The 18661-nt window shown below is 45.3% G+C and overlaps 1 protein-coding gene and 1 long non-coding RNA gene across 3 annotated transcripts in view; one reads left to right on the forward strand and one right to left on the reverse strand.

The window, feature by feature from the left end:
• VEGFC (vascular endothelial growth factor C) overlaps positions 1 to 18661 on the forward strand; it is a 235799-nt gene that overhangs the window by 138319 nt on the left and 78819 nt on the right. The window contains exon 1 of one of the 2 annotated variants that reach the window (XM_074588403.1): positions 13578 to 14721. The exons of the other annotated variant lie outside the window; for it this stretch is intronic. Within the exon in view, the coding sequence (XP_074444504.1) occupies positions 14578 to 14721 (144 nt within the window). The 5' untranslated portion in view covers positions 13578 to 14577. Of the gene's footprint in view, positions 1 to 13577; positions 14722 to 18661 lie in introns of those variants that run through there. 2 annotated transcript variants of the gene reach the window in all.
• Positions 962 to 8678, reverse strand: LOC141743659 (uncharacterized). Its single transcript, XR_012587142.1, has 3 exons — positions 4365 to 8678; positions 3216 to 3324; positions 962 to 1499 (listed from the first exon to the last, which is right to left on the reverse strand). It is a non-coding gene; the product is annotated as an uncharacterized LOC141743659 (long non-coding RNA).

Below are 18661 nucleotides of genomic sequence, written 5' to 3' on the forward strand. Positions count from 1 at the left end.
TTGACATTATAATAGCTTTCCAGCCAAAATTATAGAGGAAGATTAGATGGATTCAAATCTCTGTGATTAATAGGATATGTTACTTCACGCAATTTTTTTCGTCTTTGAAGTGAGAATACATAATGAGTGTCCTAATGGAATTATAGTCCGTGCGACTTCCTAGGGTTACTACCTCAAGTACGTGGCAAAAAAGGTGAATAACAACCAAAAAAAGGTAAATAGCAAATGGTTAACAAACAAATAACAACAAAAAAAGGGTAAATAGCGACAGGTTAAAAAACAAATAACAACAACAACAAGAGGTAAATAGCAACTATTTCTTTCTTGTTTTAATAACAATCAAGCATAAGCCTCTGTAGCTAATGCAAAAAGATTAACAATTTACTTAATTATGTAATGACGAAGGCCACGTACATGGTATCATTTTAAAACAAACAGTACTACCACAGCTGTGAACTTCATTGTGTGGCAGACCAGCTAAATTCAGGAGAAAAAAACCTCAGTGGGATTATTATCTGTTCGTAATTCTGTAAGAGACAACGGGCGTTTTAAATAGAGATTAAAAGTACAGTGCCTGTGGAGTGGAAGCCGTACCTCAGCTGGCACGCTCTTTCAACTCTGAATTAATTCAGGTGAGCGGTTTGCTTTTATCACACGAGACAGTTGGGGTGGATGCGTATGGAATCTTCTCACCCACAGGTTTTTAATGTTTGCAATGAGAGTGCGTACAGAGGTACTGGGCAGAATTTTCTAAGCTGAATCTCAAATGGTAGGGAAACCGAGTGTGGCATTCAGAGAAACTAAAATTAGCAGCTCCCATAAAACCTGATACTTCTGAAAATCAGCCTGTTTCTATGAAATAATTGATATTTAGCTATAAATGAAGTAATACCCGGAACACAGTTGTCCTGTTTCCGTTTATTTCAATCTTGTGAGATGCACAAAGGAAAAGCAGAGCTGTTCAAATTATGACCACAAACTTGGTTCCAACAGAAGGAAGAGGTCAACTTGTGGGGGATTTTCACATCTGGTTTGCTGAAAACCCATCCCATAATACGTGCAGAGCGTAAGGACTACCACAGGGCTACGTAAGTAAGGAAACTCCGCGTGCTTCTCCACTAGTTTGTGAAATTCTGAGACTTAACTGAAAACACCGTTCCACAATAGTCTTCAAAAAGCTGATCTGGCCGTGTACGAGGGGACCAGGCTCAGTGATGACCAGAGCTGTGGTTTTGAAACAAAGGGGGGTTCCTTTGCGATGAGGGAGACATACAGGAATGCTCTTTGTCTCAAGGACCTCTATTTCCAGCTTAGAAGACTTTATAATTGTGAGTAAAATGCTTGTTGTTTCTCTCCTCCTCAAGCAGAACTATGGGTTAGCAGCTCCCAGTTGGGTGGTTGTGGTTGGCGTTGAGTGGTTGTGGTGGTGTTTTTTCTCAGATGCTTTTTTTTTCCTTTTGTCCTTTTTGTTGGGAGCAGAACCGTATTCTAAATCTTGTCTGAAAGGGGAAAAATAAAGTGATTTTGGATTTTAATACTTAACGTTAGCTATGTCGTTCATCCATGATATCATCTAAGAAGCTTTGGGTGAGGTTTTGTTAAATGCATTTATACCTACAATAAAATCAGACTTGCAAAACTCTCTTCTGCTCATTTCTTTAACTGGCAGGCTTAGGATATGTTTTGTGTATATTATGTTCTATAGAAAACTCTCCCAATTCCCTCCAAAAAAAAAAAAATTAAAAAAAAAAAAATCCTTATTATCATACAGAGTCCAGCAAGGCGCTTTACCATGTTAGATGAAAATCCTCATAAAGTTATAATTATCAATAATACACGTTATAAAGGCTTGTAGTTGTGGTGCAAGGAAAAGGAAAGAAAAATGGCATGCTCTCTCTTATGGCAAAACAATGTACGTATAAATCTGGCTGCTTCTTCCTTGATAAAACTGTGCCTTTTATCGAACGGGTGGGTTTTTTGCTAGCCAGAATATTTTGAATACATTATTCCTGAAAAATGAAAGGAGTCACGAGTCAGCTGGGCTGATGTATAGCACACTCAAACATCACCAAAATTGTTAGCAAGTTTCTCTCACAAAGTAGTCTTTCATAAGAGAGGTTCTTTAAGTCGAAAAAGCCGTTTATTTTTAATTCTTTTTTCAGTTTTCAGAGTATACAAGATTGGCATAAAAAAAGTGGGGGGAGGTGTTGTCTGGGGTTTTGGGGGTAAGGGTGTAAAATGACAACCTTTTGATATGTAGTCTTTGGAGGGGAAAAAAAAAAATCCAACTGCTGTCAAACACACACAAAAGCCCCCAAAACAACCTCACAAGGGCCCATCATGAGGTTTTGAAGACTCTTCTAGGTATATCTCCACTCGTAGAAGTCTACAGCATCAACTTCCCTGCGAGGAACTGTATGCAGCTACCCTGAGAAAGTAATCTCAGAATTTGAAAATTAGACTTTTTTAAGATGGAATTCTTACTCTAGTAGTAATAAAGTAATTACTCTCGTTAGTATTTCTTTAAAAAGGTTTCATACTGATCAAATGAAATGGAAGGTTTCTTTCTTTTCTGACCTGGAATCTATTCTTTACATGTTTCTTGCTCCACCCCAACTTTTTAAGCTTTTCCGACCCTGCTTGTGTCTAAAATGCAATTGCCTTCATTTAATCAGTAGCCGACTTTCTCGCTTTGTAGAGCACTTTGCACTCTTTATGGCATCTTACATAAAAATAAGACTCTATCCCAGAATTCAGTCAGAATTTCAGATCATCTAGCAATATGCAATTTCTGTTCTGCTTGATTTGTGGATCAAGGAGAATTTGTGAATCAAGCCTTTGTGGATCATCTGTGGCTGCCCCATCCCTGGAGGGGTTCAAGGTCAGATTGGACGGGGCTTGGAGCAACCTGGGCTGGTGGGAGGTGTCCCTGCCCAGGGCAGGGGGTGCCACTGGATTGTCTTTAAGGTCCCTCCCAACCCAAACCATTCTGTGATTTTGACAAGTATTTACTTTAGATATTCATTTGCTATATCAGCGTGTGCTACGATTTGGGTTCCTTCCCCACCCACCCATCCTGGTATACAGAAAGTATCCCTAATATCCCGGCTTTATAAAATAATCTCAATAGCGCTAGGACTTGGCTCTTCTTTCTCCTTCACGTACAGTTGTACGGAACGCCCCCAGTAGTGAAGCAAAGAACAAACCGCACTTACCTAATGGCCAGATCTGAGAAAAAATCCTGCCTCTCTTCTCTTTCTTCTCTTCCCGCGGAGCTGGGCTTTGAGAGGTTACCTTTGACTGCATACTAGTCTGTGAAACTTGCTAAAGTAGGGTAACATCAGAAAATGGGAAATTTGGAGAAAATGAAGATTACTGCAGACACAGATAGGGAAAAAATAAACTTTTGAGTATCCCTCTGTGCATGACTTGGACCCTTGCGTGGATATTGTCCCTGAATGTAAGAGCTCTTACTATGGATCATTCAGAACAAGGGCAGTAATAATTTTAATTTCTGATTATTGAGCGTATTCTGGTTGCTAGTAGAGTGGCTCTTGTACTACTAGGAAAGAGATCATGGCGTTAGACTGGCTCCGTAAGTCTTTATAGCAACTCAAGGAATCGCAGTGTATTACAGATGATGGAGAAGGACTTTACACTAGATAGTATATTTGACAGTCAATGTAATTTTGCTCTCTTGATGTAAGTTTTATCTAGATAAGTTAGTTTTTGACTGTGTCCTATGGAGAGGAAAACCTCTCTATAACGAAAAGTTATGAGTTTTAATTGTTTTTTTACTGCTGTAAATACTACTTTATTCTCAGTCTTTATAGTGACTGATTATGAAAAGTGCTCAGAATTAATTTCTGAGTGTCTCAGAATTAGCAAAAAAGGCTCTGTTACCAGAAGCTGTTTCAAATATAGTTTGTAAGTATTATAAACGCTTAAAAACAATTGGAAAACTGTAATTGAGGTAAGATCCACTGGTAGTTGTTCTGGAAATTCACTAACCGTCGTGTAACATGACGTTAGCTTCACTTTATAACTTCTTAGACTGACTTCAGCCAATTGCAATGTGATTTCTTTTTTCATTAATTAATTTGATGATTCTTCAGTAAAGAGAATCAAGTAAAAAGAAAACTGCTGCTGACGTCTAAAAATTGAGATCTGTCATACCTTTCAATTTTTTTCCTCAAAAAAGAGCTAAGAAGAACGAGCAAGGCATAAATCTAAAGCGAAAGCATGAAGTCAGACGACAACCAAACACTCCTCTTGTTTTACCAATTATGCTGCTATTGCCTTTGCTCTATTTTGATAGTCAAATCACCTAGTTGGAGACTAATTTCATGGATTTAATTACTTGCCTCACTTAAATTCCTGGGCCTCTTTCCTCCTATAATTCTTGGACATCCCCTTATGGCGTTGAGGCTCCCCAGGGATGGGTTTTCCCATGTAGATTCTCAGCATGAGACTTCTCTTCTGTAACTTTAGAGATCTCAAAGTTAGCATACAATCTTCCCCTATTACCAACAGAGAGAAATCATAGTTTAGTGCATGTCCCGAAGTAAATGCCAAAGAAACGGAGAACGAGTTCTGCTCTGGGAGGGACCTACCACTCTTCATTGACTGTAATGGACAACCAGACTAGAGGTTTAATTCTGGGATGACAAAAGGGAGGTGAGATCCTCTTCCATCTGTTTTACTCTTTCTGGGTGCGGTTAGTTTTGCTGAATATCTGCCCGCACATGACTACTGTCGAAAACAATTGTAATTCTCCTTTTGGATTTCACATTCTGTGGCCCCGTGTGAGTCAGTGAATGTTGGCATGATGTAAGAGGAATATCAAGGCAACGGTGCCCTTGAGGCATCCTGGCAGTTGCATGAATTTGGGGATTTCTGTGTATTGTGGAGGCTGGAACAAATACAGTTCAACTGATGAACTGAAGAAAAGGTCAAGCAAGCAGAAACTTTTCCTCTTTTTTTTTTTTTTAATCTTTGCATGGTAAAAATTAGTAGGAATAGCTTGTAAATTTCTATTTTTAAGATAAACTATCTTTTTAATGAAAGAAAGCAGTTAAATGTGCTTTGAAATGTCAAACTGACAGCTCTGTTTTGTTAAAATCAAATGGTTTGGCTTTGCATCTTAGGAGGGGGGAAAGAAAAGGAGGTTGCTTATAAGGTCAAGTGTTCAAGCCAACCTGAAAGAATGAGTCGTGTTATAATTACTCCCACTGCTGTGCAAACATGAGGCTGACTGATGAAATGAGCCTTCTTAATTATGAACTTTGATACTGTATATTTAGGGTAAGCTTTTGAAAACTGGTCCCAGCTCTTTTTGACCTTGACTGAGAGTAGATTGAACTCAAAATGTTGTTTTACTCCTACGGGCCCTCAGCGTTATTATTTAACAAGGCATCTGCCGCACAGTTTAACTAAACAATAGGTCACACAATAAATATGCAGAAAAACCCTTGAAACTACTGTACTGTAATGTCTCGACTTTGAAGTTCTGGTTGGGAAAGAGAGAATACACTTTTCCTCCATAGTTTTAAAACTCAAAGGATTTTTTCAAGACCTCCTATGAATGTTAACAGCCTTGCTATAAATATCACTACATGAACATATTACTTTCCCATTTGAGTGAAAAAGAATCTTATCCTTTTTGGATAGATCATCGACATACTTGGATAAGAGCAAGAAAAGGAAAATTAACTTATAAAAATCAGATGTGATTTGAAAGAAGCCTATTAAAATGTAAAATGATCTAATTACAATTAATAATTGCTCCTAATTCCCTCTGGCCGCTTTGGTGACTTCAGTGCAAAACTGTGGACTATAAACGTCAGCCTATTGGGTGAACATAACGCTCCTTTCAGAACTGTGTGGAAACAAATATCCCTGTGGGACTATATTATTTTTTATGCAATTTTACCAGCTGGAATACCAGAAATCCAAGGATCCACCAGTAAACACCCATTTTCATTATAAGAGACCGGAGACTTACTAGGAGTAATCCAAGAGCAGAACGTGTGTCTCAACACAAGGAGGAACTTCTTTGCTGTGAGGGTGGCAGAGCCCTGGCACAGGCTGCCCAGAGAGGTGGTGGAGTCTCCATCTCTGGAGACATCCCAAACCCGCCTGGACGCGTTCCTGTGCCACCTGCTCTGGGTGACCCTGCTCTGGCAGGGGTGGGACCGGGTGATCTCCAGATTCAGATGATCCGCCAACTCCTGCCATTCTGTGATTCTGTGAAAGGGACTAGCACACAATTGTGACTAACCTGCTGGGGCTACTAGGGAGGAAACCCAAAATCTGGCTCCAAAAAAAGGCGATGACAAAGCTGGCTTTTTCACCACTCAAATTTTTAAAGCTGAAAAGGGTAAGCAAAGGTGACTTCTGTGCATCTCTGAAAATTATCTGAATGTAATAATCCACATTTTGGAACCTATCTTTTTTTATTTAATACTATATCTGCAGATTTTAGCTTTTTTTAATTGTGTATGCTCGTCTCTCTACCTCCTCCTCCTCTATCCAGATCAGCCGGTTACCCTGGGAAGTTGCCATTGCCGCAGGGAGTCTGACTAAGAAGCTGGGGTTGGTTTTAGTTTTGAATACACTCAGGCTTATATTCATTATCAATAGAGAAGATTAGGTTGAGTTCCACAGCTGGAACCTGCTGCTGAAAGTGGTCTGTTGCTCTGCCCTTTGCACTGAAGAGTTTTACGCTGGGGACAGATTAGATGAAGTGTCCCTGTGGAGTACAGCCGTAGGTTTCTGATGGGATCGGCATTTGAAAAATAGATTAGGCCCAGCATGCTGCCCGCTTTTTGGATCGGTAATAGCTGCTTAAATTCAAGTTACAAAGAGATAAGCAAGCAGAAGGACGATGATGTGGTCAATGGAGGCTGCTTTGCCCAGCGATGCTCTGGTCCCGCGTTGCGTGCGTCAGCCGCCTGGCCCGAAGTGTCGCAAGTCAAGAGACTGGCCAAAGGAGAGGTTAACCGGTTGGGCTGAAAGGAAGAAACAGTCAAGAACTGGTCTCAGAATGCCTCTTATTACATAAATTCATTAATGATAAGGGGGGAAATTAGCACGGCTGTCACTATACCACAGGGAAGTAGGATCTGTGCCACCCAGTGTTGAGTGCTTCGGAAAATGAAGTTTCCTGGCCCGACGGTGAAGGAAGGAATTGCTTGTGGCCTCTGATGCAATCTGCATATCAATGCACCTTTGTTCCTTAATTCTTTGCCATTGCCTTTTCTTTTTTTTTTTTTTTTTTTTTTTAGCAGCTTTTGAGAAATGAAAAGGTTAAGGATTGAATTTTGAATTCTTACAGATGGTGGCTCCGCATCCTTCTGGTTTTGTGCCCAGGATGTATCCTTAGGTCTGATAGCAATAATAACACTCTTGATTCAGCACAAAACCTATAACTTTTTGAAGGGAACATGTCATGTTTTTTAGTAAGTAATTGTTTAGCAGAGAACAAAACCTTCTTAGTAACCAAGTTAAGCATGGTGCCAATTCAAACTATTAGTAACGGTAACTTCCTGACCGAAAACTGCTATGTAGGCGTCTTGTTTTGCTTTGTCTTATTTGTTTTAAAAAACAAATGAATATATAAAATAAAAAATCTACTTCTTTACTGTTTTACTGTGATATGTATCCAAAAAGCAGATACATGGGTTCGGGTTTAGGTTTTTTCTGTTTAAGACAGAGTGATGAAATCTAGTTTCAGTGGTGATGGCAATGGCACTCTTTTTTCATTTCATTGTAGATTATAAAGAATATTTTACAGATTGGATTTGCTGTGTGCTTCCTTCCAGCCCTATCTGTTGGACTGACTTCTGGTGCAATAGTGATGTGTAAAAATACGTATTTTTGTTATGACTAAGTGTACGTGGTCTGAACATGAGACTAAAAGACAAGAACAAATTTACTTTGTGGTTTGGACCTGAATCAATGAGAAATTGATTCAGTTTCCCTCAAAATATAAGAAACGTCCTATTGGCTCAGACAAACCATCCGTCTAGACTGTCTATCTAGTTTTGTGTCTCCGAGAGTTGCAATTGAAGATGCTATTTAGGGAGAGCACACAAGACTGGCTGCTGCTGCAGTCCATTTCCTCCACGCTTTTCCAGCGTCTGCACTCATTGAGTTAAGTATGCATCGTTGTACTCCTCTACTCCCACCTTCCCCCCCCCGCCCCTCCTTTTTGGGTATCAATTTATGGCCCTGATCGCCATTAATTTCTCAGGTCCACTTTTAATCCTCACAGTTGTCTGCCTCCAACTTCTCGTAACAAATTCCAGAAGTTTACTACCTTGTGTATCAAGGAAATAAAAAAAACAACAAAACAAGAAACCCAACCCAAAAGCCAACCCCAACCCAAACCACAAACTTCTCTTCCATCGTTTTAAAACTGATCTCCAACTATTTTGAACTATGCAAAAAATGAAGATGGGCCTAAGCAAGAATCTCAGATCTGAATCACGGAATCACAGAATGGTGGGGGTTAGCAGGGACCTCTGGAGATCACCCAGTCCCACCCCTGCCAGAGCAGGGTCACCCAGAGCAGGTGGCACAGGAACGCCTCCAGGTGGGTTTGGAATGTCTCCAGAGATGGAGACTCCACCACCTCTCTGGAATGTCCCCCCATTTTGGCATTTTTGGTTTCTGAATCCATCAGATGGGCTGAAGCAAACCCTGCCATCCTGAACCTCGGGAAGGGAGTTTCGACCTTCAGCCAAGCCTTGCGATAGGTCTCTAACGATGCTTCTGCTGACCACAAGGAATCAAGGGCAGCGTGGGTGGAATACACCTTCCCTTTGGTACATTTATAGATGAGATCTAGCTAGCAAGGACAGCACTGACAGGCTTAAAATCGGAAATAATTTTGATAAAGTCAAGAGATGACTGGTAAAACATAGGAGATAGCGGATACCATGCTGTTGGGAAACGTCAGCACTTCGCTTAGGTTGGAAAAGTCAGACCTAGGACTGCAGGAAAGGGAACATCTGGCTGGATAAATAATTCTCACAAAATATCCAAGAGTTACAGCGGATTACAAGCTGAGCACAACTGCCTAAATGCCATTTGGGAATGTACCTGCAGGGGAACGGGTTGGGGTTTTCTGTTCTGCTCGACCCAGGTAGGTTTGCAGTACCCTTCCCAGTGGTGGGCATCATCTTTCAAAGAACCCCTGGACTGACTAAAGATTATTCAAGTGACGGTTATATGGATAAGCAGAACATTAGAAAATAAAAATTTCTACAGAAATGTTGGGAAAACTGATCTTATTTGGCTTAAAACAAGATGACTAAGTAAGGAAGGGTAAGCGTTCAAACATATAAAGAGAGCAGGAGTAGCATTTACTTTGGTAAAGAAAACCTGTTAAATAATAAAGAAAAATGAGGAGCATAATCAGCAATATTACATTACACTATTCTAGGATTGGAAATGCATTTGTCTCAATACTGTTTGGCAATTTGTGGAAGTTTTGATTCTTTAGCAATTTGCATTTGAAGGGTTTAGCATATTCGTAATTTCCCTAGCAGCCAAAATACTAAATAGAAGGTTTGAAGCACTGAAGAAAAGGGGGGGGAATGCAGCAGAATATATATGAGTGGAGAAGAGGTGCAGGAACAAAGTTATTGGAAACCGCATCTCTCCAGAAAGAATTATTTCTGGCATTGTTTTAGCAATTATATAGAAATGTCTTTTGAATTGGTTTAGGAATGTTTTGCTCTGATACATTCCAAAATTTTCTAAGTCTAATTGGGGGAAAAGAGATTCTGAAGGTACGTAACCTGATAAGAGTTTGCTTGTGTAGTGGTCCCATGCTGTTAAATCCTAATCTGTTTTGTTGAATTTGCTTATGTAGTGACAGGGCTTCGGCTGTACACAGTCTCGATTGTGCACAGCTTTCGGTTAAGAGGCAGCATAAATCTACGATCAGTCATTTTGTTGTTTATAGTCAGAGGTGATAACAAAGACCATCATCACCGCACGGAGAGATGAATGCGTTTACAGGATGTTAAACGACTGTTCTCCGCGCACCTGCTCACGCGTGAGACCTTGCATCGCGAGGGGGATCAAGAGGGATCCTTGCATCAAGAGGGAAGAAGAACTACGGTAAAGAGAAAGACAGCTGAATTAAATGTGTGCTAGGGCTTTCTCCCTTCTCAATCTAGGGCAGCTTTAGAGACATGTAATTTGCTTTGGGGAATTCCAACCCTTTTTTGGAGATGCCGCCTTGTGCTGTCCATTTTTGCACCCTCCTAACCCCTTATTACGGCAAGGCGTGCAGGGGGTGGGTGCTGTTGCACTCGCCCAGTCTGTAGCACCGAGAAACTCCAACGTTAGATGCCAATAGTCGTGATCGCGACAGTTTAGAAAGAGGATCCCTGAGAACAAAGAAATCCCAATAATCCTGTAATCCCTGAATATCAAGCAGTGTCAAAGGGCCGAAGACTAAGGATTCTTGTCTTGTTAATTAATTTTCAAGAGGGACCAACTTTCTTACCAAATGAGAGAGAAATTTCTAGGTAATAAAAAAGTGCAGGTTGCTGCCTCAGGCGTCGTGGAAAATGATTTTGCAGCGTTGATGTCTTTTCTCTCTGAACTGAAGTTACCCATCCTGGCAATATTTTAAGAGAAAAATGAATGGAAAAAGCTGCGTTTCATGATCCCTCGCTGGAGGTTTGGTGCAGAGCAGTTTGTTTCCCACAGGTTAAATTTTACAGTGAGGACGCCTCATCAAAGTCAAGGAAAAGATTTCAGTTGCTTTCGATGATCTTCAAGCCGCCACGCTTAGACCCTTTTCTCGGATCACGTAAGAAAATACTAAACGAGGGCCTGTACAAAAAAAGACATGTTTTTAACTCTCCTTGTGAGGAATGAGGAAGGCCATCATGCACACAAGCGGTAAAACTGCAGTACTCCTAAATGTTTCCATTAAATTACATCTGTTTTATATGTAGAAGAGGGTTTGAGGAGAGAAGTGGACTACAGGCTGAAATCCACCGCCCCATCCCTTGTCAGTAGCTGAGTCTTCTCTTCCGTAGCGCTGGTTACTCAAAGCGGATAAGCAATATGATACGAAATGTGTAATAAAACTTGGGAATGAAAGATCCAACTGGCAGAAAACGCATTAGCGAGCAGCTGTTCGAGCAGTTTGGCACCGATCCCGAAATGCCTTTTCTTCCCTTCTTTCTTTTTTGCCCTACACATATCAGGCTCATTTACAGTATTTACATAGGATTTAGATATTTAAGACACTGATCAATACCCAGTTGTTTTTTTTCCCCACGCTTTTAAGCACTAGGGGAAACACGGGGGGGTCCTGTCCTGTCCTGTAGAGGAACTAAGGACTGAAGCTTACTACAGCACCGCCGTCTTTTGGAACGACTCCAGAATGGCACTTCCACTGTCTTTTGAGTTGCTGCACTCGGGGAACAATGTTTCCTATCTTTGAGATATACATTAAATATAAATTCCGCTGAAACTCACTACGGGTGTTGAAACAAAAGCAAACCATGCTACCCGTCATTTTAACTCTTGGGCAGGCCTCTGTAGGTCTATTTAAGAGGAGAAGGCAAAGGGGATTGGTCTGAATCAAAGACAAGAATTTAAATAGAAGGAGAATGGAAATGACGTTCTCTGGAAAGAAAACATTTAACGTTAACATTGAACTCTACAACAGGCAAATAGACCAAATGATTCTATGAAATTTCTATGATTCTATGAAATCACAGTAGTGCACTGCTGATTTCTGTGGCTCCTATTGGCACTTTTCTATTCCCCAGCCTCAGCTCACGTTTCTGACAGTGGTTCCTCTGACTTTCCCTGCTGCTGGCGAATGGAGGTGGGAACCAGGTATTGAAACACATCCCCGTCGCAGAAGCGGAATGTACTGGGGATGCACGCAGCAGGTTTGGCCAGACACGGGAGAGGAACGTGCTCGACAGACGTACGTTACACCATCTTGAAGAACACAATGGCGTCTGGATTTATTTTTTTTTTTTTAATGCAATTTTAAAACAACAGCAAGAGAATTTGTTTGAAGGAATCTTACAGCTGACATCAAAACTTTGCTTTGTTTGTCAGCAGCAGCTATCGTTGGCACTGAACACAACGGGGCAAGACCTAGTCATGTATCTCTACGCTACCGGGGATGGCTCTTTAGTCGTTTGTGTGATAAGCTCAGTTCACGGCCAGTGTACTTAGAACTTTAAACTAATTGTCTTGTAGGCCAATTTCTGCTAATCTGAAGGCAGGAGGAAGCATATTGATCATTAGGCGGTGGGCAAAGGAGAAAAGATTTTTAACTCAGCAAACCTTTAAATTAGCAATCTTTTATGGGATGGGAAGAAATACAGCCTGAATTGAGGAAAATCTTAAAGTGACCCAGACTCAATGGAATATTTATTTGTTTGTAAACAGAAGATATAAAATATCATAGATTTCAACTGCTCTATTTTAAACCCCTTGTGATTAGATTGTGACCTGAGGCCCTGTGACTGTGATTACTTTCAGTTATGACACTTCAAACTTGCTATACAGAGCAGTTGGCGGAAATGATCTCTTGCATAAAAGCCTTTGATCCCGTGATGGATGTTCTATGAATTGGGGCTTGAGGCGGGGGTGGGGGGGGGGGAGGTGGGGAAAGGACAGAATGAGAGTTCTGGGGAACTGGGGAAACAAATAATGAAGCCAGCTGATATTATGACGGCACAGCGGGAGCGGTATGTTCCATCCCGTTCCGTGATTTAGTTACGGGGAGGCGCTCCTTGCGTGGCACTCGGTTACTGAAATAATATTATCTGTGCATGATCTGTCAGGCGGGTTTTATTAACCTGCTGCAAATGAACTTGTTTACTACACCAGTCTGTGATGTTTCTGAGAGACTGTAACATGTTTAAACTCAAACCAGTAATGCTCTGTTTCTATTTAGATGGGTTTTGCATCTTGGACTATGCTCCCTTTAGGCTTTAATCCTATGCTTTGATCCCCAGCGCTGTAAGGGTCCACTGAAGAACAATAGGCTTCTTAATTTATGTACATTATTTTATATCTTCATAGCTGTTCTGCTTAACTTCTGCCCCTGTCTTTGCTTCATTGCTTTACTGTGTTGTGGAGACGTTAAAAAAAATGTTAGTGCTTTAATAACTTTCTAATAACTGTAAAAACTTTTAAACTGTAGCTCTATTTAAACTTTAGCTCTCATTCTGGTTGCAAAGGAAGGGATTACTTCCTAGGATCAAAATAATTTATTTGTGTAGCAGCAAGCTGAAATACCATCTTGATAAGAAATAAATCAAAAGGAAGAGGAGGTATCTAAAGGCCTGCTGGGGGCACCTTTACCCCGAATTATTTATGCCCTAAATGTTGTTCCCTGGGTGAGATTCCTGAAGAATAAAAGCGGCGTAACATAGAATCATAGGATGGTTTGGGTGGGAACGGACCTTAAAGGCCATCCAGTTCCAAGCCCCTGCCCTGGGCAGGGAGCAGACTGTCAGCATCCAGCCGAGGCAGTCGGGGATCTGCCCCCACGCTTCATTCCCATGCAATCTTGTTACCGAAAGAGGTAGAAAAGTGATGCAGAACAACTGGAAAAGCTTTCTAACTGTTTAAACAGCGGTCAGTAGCGCCGTTCGCATCAAGCAGAAATAATAGTACAGAGGATATAACTTTTTGCCCAGCTGAGATTGGAGCAGGCGGTAGCGTTGTCACTTGGTTAGCCGCGTGCGATCTGGTTTGGGTTTACCGTTTGTTTTTTTTTTATTTGTTTGTTTGTTTTGTTTCCTTTTGGTTGATTTGGTAACTTTTAATCGCAGTGTAACTGGAACGCCGTGCCTCTGCCGCTTTATTTCGGGGTGCGGGGCCATCCGCTCCCCGGGGCGCCGCCGGGAGGAGGAGGAGGAGGAGGAGGAGGAGAAGAACAAGGAGGAGGAGGAGAGGAGGAGGAAGGCCGCCCCTCCGTCCGCGCAGGCAGAGGGCGCTTTCGCCATGCGCGGCCCCCGCCGCCGCCGCGCACCCGCTGACAGGCGCCGGAGGCGGCGGGAGCTCCGCGGGGAGCGGGCGGGAGCTCCGCGGGCGGGCAGAGCTCCGCGGAGGGAGGCGCGGAGACGAGCCCCTCGGCCCGGCCCCCCCGGGAGGGCGAAGGGAGCTCCCCGGCTGGCAGCGGCCGCTCGCTCGCCCTCTCTCCCTCCTTCTCCCTCCCCTCCCTCCTCCTCCTCCTCCTCCTCCTCCTCCTCCCTGCGCTTCCCACCTCCCCTGCTCCCGGGTGAGCGCAGCCTCGGATGTCCGGTTTCCTGGTGGGTTTTTTTACCTGGCAAACTCCGGATAACTTTGGGTGAGAATTCGCAAAGTTGGGAACTCCCCTGTAGGCGCCTGGGAGCCGCCGCCGCCGCCGCATCTTCTCCATCCCGCGGATTTTACTGCCTTGGATATTGCGGGGGGTGGGGGGGGGGGAGAAGGAGGGAAGAGGGGAGAGAGAGAGAGAGAGGACGAGAAGGAGCCTGGTGATTTCGCCTGCATTCCTCCCGCCGCCCCGCTCCGCCCTGCCATCTTTGCAGGATGCACTTGCTGGAGCTGCTCTCCCTGGGTTGCTGCCTGGCTGCCGGCGCCGTGCTGCTGGGACCCCGGCAGCCCCCGGCCGCCGCCGCCGATCAGTCCGGCCAGGGCTACTACGAGGAGGAGCCCGACGCGGGGGAGGCGAAGGTAAGAGCCAGCTCCCCGCCGCCGATGCCCCTCGCTCCGCTCCTGCCGCCCTGCGGGGGCTGCCCGGCGGGGAGCGCTGCCGGTCCCCATCCCGGTGCCCGTCCCGGCTCCCAGTTGGGGTCCGTGGCCCCGGTCCCCATCCCTGTGCCCGTCCTGGCTCCCGGTCCCGGCTCCCCGTCCGGGTCTCTAGCCCCGGTCCCTATCCCACTCCCGTCCCCGGTCCGGGTCTCTGGCCCAGGTCCCCATCCCGCCCCCGTCCCCGGTCCGGCTCCCGGCTCCGGGTCTGTGTCCCCATCCCGCTCCCGGTCCGGATCCGGGTCTCCATCCTCGTCCAGGTCAGTGGCGCCGCTCCCGGTTCGGGTTCCCATCGCGGTCCCGGCTCCCGGTCTGGGTCTCTGGCCCCGGTCCCTGCTCCGGGTCCGTGGCCCCGCTCCCAGTTCGGGTCCCCATCCCGCTCCCGGTCCCCATCCCGCTCCCGGTCGCGGCCCCGCCGGTTGCGGCGGAGCCGGGAGAGGGCAGCGACCCTTCGGTCGCGGCCGCCGCCGCCGCTGGAGGCGGGGTGGGGGGAGCTCCGGCAGCACCCCTCCGGGAGCGGCGGCGGGCAGGGCTCCGGGCAGGGGCGGAGCGGGGGGACGCGGTGACAGCACACCCCGGGACTGGCCGGGTGCTGGCATGTCCCGGGTGGCGGGAGCCGTGCGGCGTCGCTGGGGGCTGGAAACTCTCCTTCTGCCCTGCCGCAGGGTGAAGGCTGGGCTTAAATTCTCCGAATCCCGTCACAAATACTCGCAATTTAGAGTTAATTTTTGGTTGCATGGGAACTTTCGTACCGTAGAATTCAAGTACCTTTGGTACTCGTGGTGTTGCGGTTCCCGCTATGCTGGTGCCCAGAAAGGATGCGGAGTGTCTGGCTGTACAAGCGTGTGGCATTATTAGGGAGACCCTTGATGAGTTTCTGACAGCTCTTTCCCCTCCTCTCCTTGTTCTGAGGATTTCTGACATACTTACTGAACGCAATCGTGACCCAGCTCATTGATTGTTCATTTCAGTAAGGGGCGGGGAGGGAAGTGGCTGGGTTAAACGTTAAGGCGTTATTCTGATTATTGTATCTTTTCCTACGCTGTTTGGTTTGCTGACTAGAAATTTGGGAGATTTTACTGTAACTGCGTTGGAAGTCGAGTTTTGGTAGTGTATGCTCGCCAGACTTATTTCAGGTATTCAAACTCTTGTCCAGCATCTGTCGTTCACAGAACTCGTGCTTTTCAAATAATACTCTGCGTGGAAAAGGTGACTGACTTATACTGGAGTCTGTCTTCAAATACCGAGTATACCGTAGTCTCTTTTCAAATATTGGGATTGCAGACGAATGCTTACGTTGCAATGTTCTGAATGCTGGTATGCTGTTGGCGATCACACTGTTTAAATGTTTTACCAAATATTTTTCAAAAGTAAGTATTTAAAAATAGGGAAGCGAAATCAGTTCAGCGGGTCACTCTTATCACTTAGACTATTTATAAAAAAAAAAAGAAGCAAAACTTAGTGCAGGATAAAATTCCTCAACTCTTTTCCAGCCCATGACTCTAAGTCGGTTATTTGCTGGGCGAAACTGGGGTTTGAGCCTCAGAATGCTGGAGAGGTGGAAAGAATCCCAATGGAGCGCGCTTTGTACGCTCCAGCTGCCGAGGCAGAAGAGCTGATAGCGAGGATGTTGTCCGGAGTGACGCCGTGTGTCCCCGTGCACGTGTTGGGGACGGTCACTCCGCTCCTCTAGGGAACCTCCGAGTCTCGGGGAGCTGCCCCTGCGCCGCGTGGAAGTGCAAGTGCTCCCTGGAAAAAGGGGAACTGTCAGCAAACCAAAGGAAGAGGGGTCAAGAGAGCGGGGAGTGAGCGGCACAGCGGGTGTTAAGCGATTACGTTAACAGAATAATGTCCTACTGGTGAGTCGCGGGGGGGGGAGAGAGAGGATGACTCGGGATCCAAGCGGACTTAGTCATGTTGGAAGCCTTTAGTTGTGAGTGTCTTGCTTTTGCTGGAACCGTTGGAGTGAGCGAGTATTCTGTGGATGAGAGAATGCGGAGACGAACGTCTGAAGCAATTATGAAAGGATTAAATAAGTAAACCATAAGTAATTGTTTCAAGGAAAATATGATTATACTGTCAGTAAAAAAAAGTCATCTGCTTGAACTTTCTTAACTTCACTGACAAACGCGTGATCGCTTGAGCGTGTGTTCATAGACGTTAGGCTTCCTCCGTTTTTTACATGCCATCCCCCCGCTGCATATCGGACTGATGCCAAAGTGCAGGTCGTAGGGCCTTTGGGGTCCGCTCGTTGGGCAACGTTTTTATTTCTCTTTACTCCTATTTTAAGAAACGTTTTTAAAAGCGCGGGTGAAGCTGGGGAGGAGCGGGGCAGAAAGTGCGGGTGTTGTGATGTAGCGCAGGTGGGTAACCTTGCCCAGGAGATCCGCGGCCACCTGGAAGCGCTGCAGATATAAATAGCAGTAGCTCTTCACGCACCGCTCCTGCAAGGGCACGTCCCGCAGCAAGCAGGCACCGATAAGCTTGTGCAACTGCCTCCCCCCACCTTTTTTTTTTTTTTTTCCAGCCTAGGGGTAAAGTTCATTATTTAACGAGCTTACAGGGCCCAGATTAATACAGCTGAAGCGGCTGCTCGGCGGGGAGGGAATGATTCCTGCCCTACGTCACTGCTTTGGGGTTTCCTGCAGCACAGGGGGTTCCCCCGATGAGGTGACCCCCCCCGGCAGCCGCGCCGGGCTCCCTCTCCCCGTCTGGGGAAGGCAACCAGGAATTTCGGTTCTCTTCCTGCCGAAGGTGGGCGCAGGGAATCGGCTGTGCTGCCCCCAGAGCTCCCAACGCTTGGGTGGGAGCGGGGATGCTCGGAGCAGCTCAGCAAGGAGAGGGCGAGCAGTTGGGCAGCACCCGTGACTCCGAACTTCAGCTCCTCGTACCATCCATGGATATTTTAATAACTCTTATAATGCGTTTAGTCTTTTGTTCACGTAGTTTTGAATTGGGACCACGCAATGAGTGTACGCTCTCTACCCAAGAGGTCAAAGTAGAATAAATAAATAAAATAATTCTTTATTGTTTCTTTGTTGAAAGATCTGAAATGAACTGGAGGGGCATTCTAGGCACGGATTAAACTTCTTAGGTTGTTAAAACAAAGGTGTGACAGCAGCATGCGCCCGGACTGGATGGATAGCGCTAGGGTGGCAATGGCAGGAGCAGGTTCTTGTGCTAACGCTGAGCGAGAAGCAGCCGCTCCGCTGGGAGGGTTTGCCGTGGCTGCCCCTTCCTTCTGTTGTGTGGCTTTTAAATCCTTAAAGGGTGGGTGTCAGGAGGATGGGGCCAGGCTCTTCTCAGTGGTGCCCCATGACAGGACAAGAGGTAATGGGCACAAACTTGACCATAGGAAGTTCCACCTAAACACGAGGAGGAACTTCTTTACCCTGAGGGTGGCAGAGCCCTGGCACAGGCTGCCCAGAGAGGTGGTGGAGTCTCTGTCTCTGGAGACATCCCAAACCCTCCTGGACGCGTTCCTGTGCCACCTGCTCTGGGTGACCCTGCTCTGGCAGGGGTGGGACTGGGTGATCTCCAGAGGGCCCGTCCAACCCCCACCATTTTTGGATTCTGTGATTCTGTGACTCTACAAAAGCAACACTGGTCACTTGTCCCACGTGGGTTTAGGAGGTTTAAAGCTGTCTTTCTGCAAGGCTTCCAACCCAAACCATTCTGTGATTCCTAGTTGTGTACCGGAATGGCAATAAGAAATGCAAAGGTATTTGCCTCTTCTAAAGAGCATCCCTGGCAGCGACGTCGGGGCCTCTTTGGACAGACAGCAGCTAAGTACAGGACAGCTCTAATTCTGTAATTTGCTTTTTACGATGAAAATAGGTGCGCTTGCTTGAGCTCCATTTATCTT

This window comes from Larus michahellis, chromosome 5, assembly GCF_964199755.1.
Source record: "Larus michahellis chromosome 5, bLarMic1.1, whole genome shotgun sequence".
Lineage (NCBI taxonomy): Eukaryota > Metazoa > Chordata > Aves > Charadriiformes > Laridae > Larus > Larus michahellis.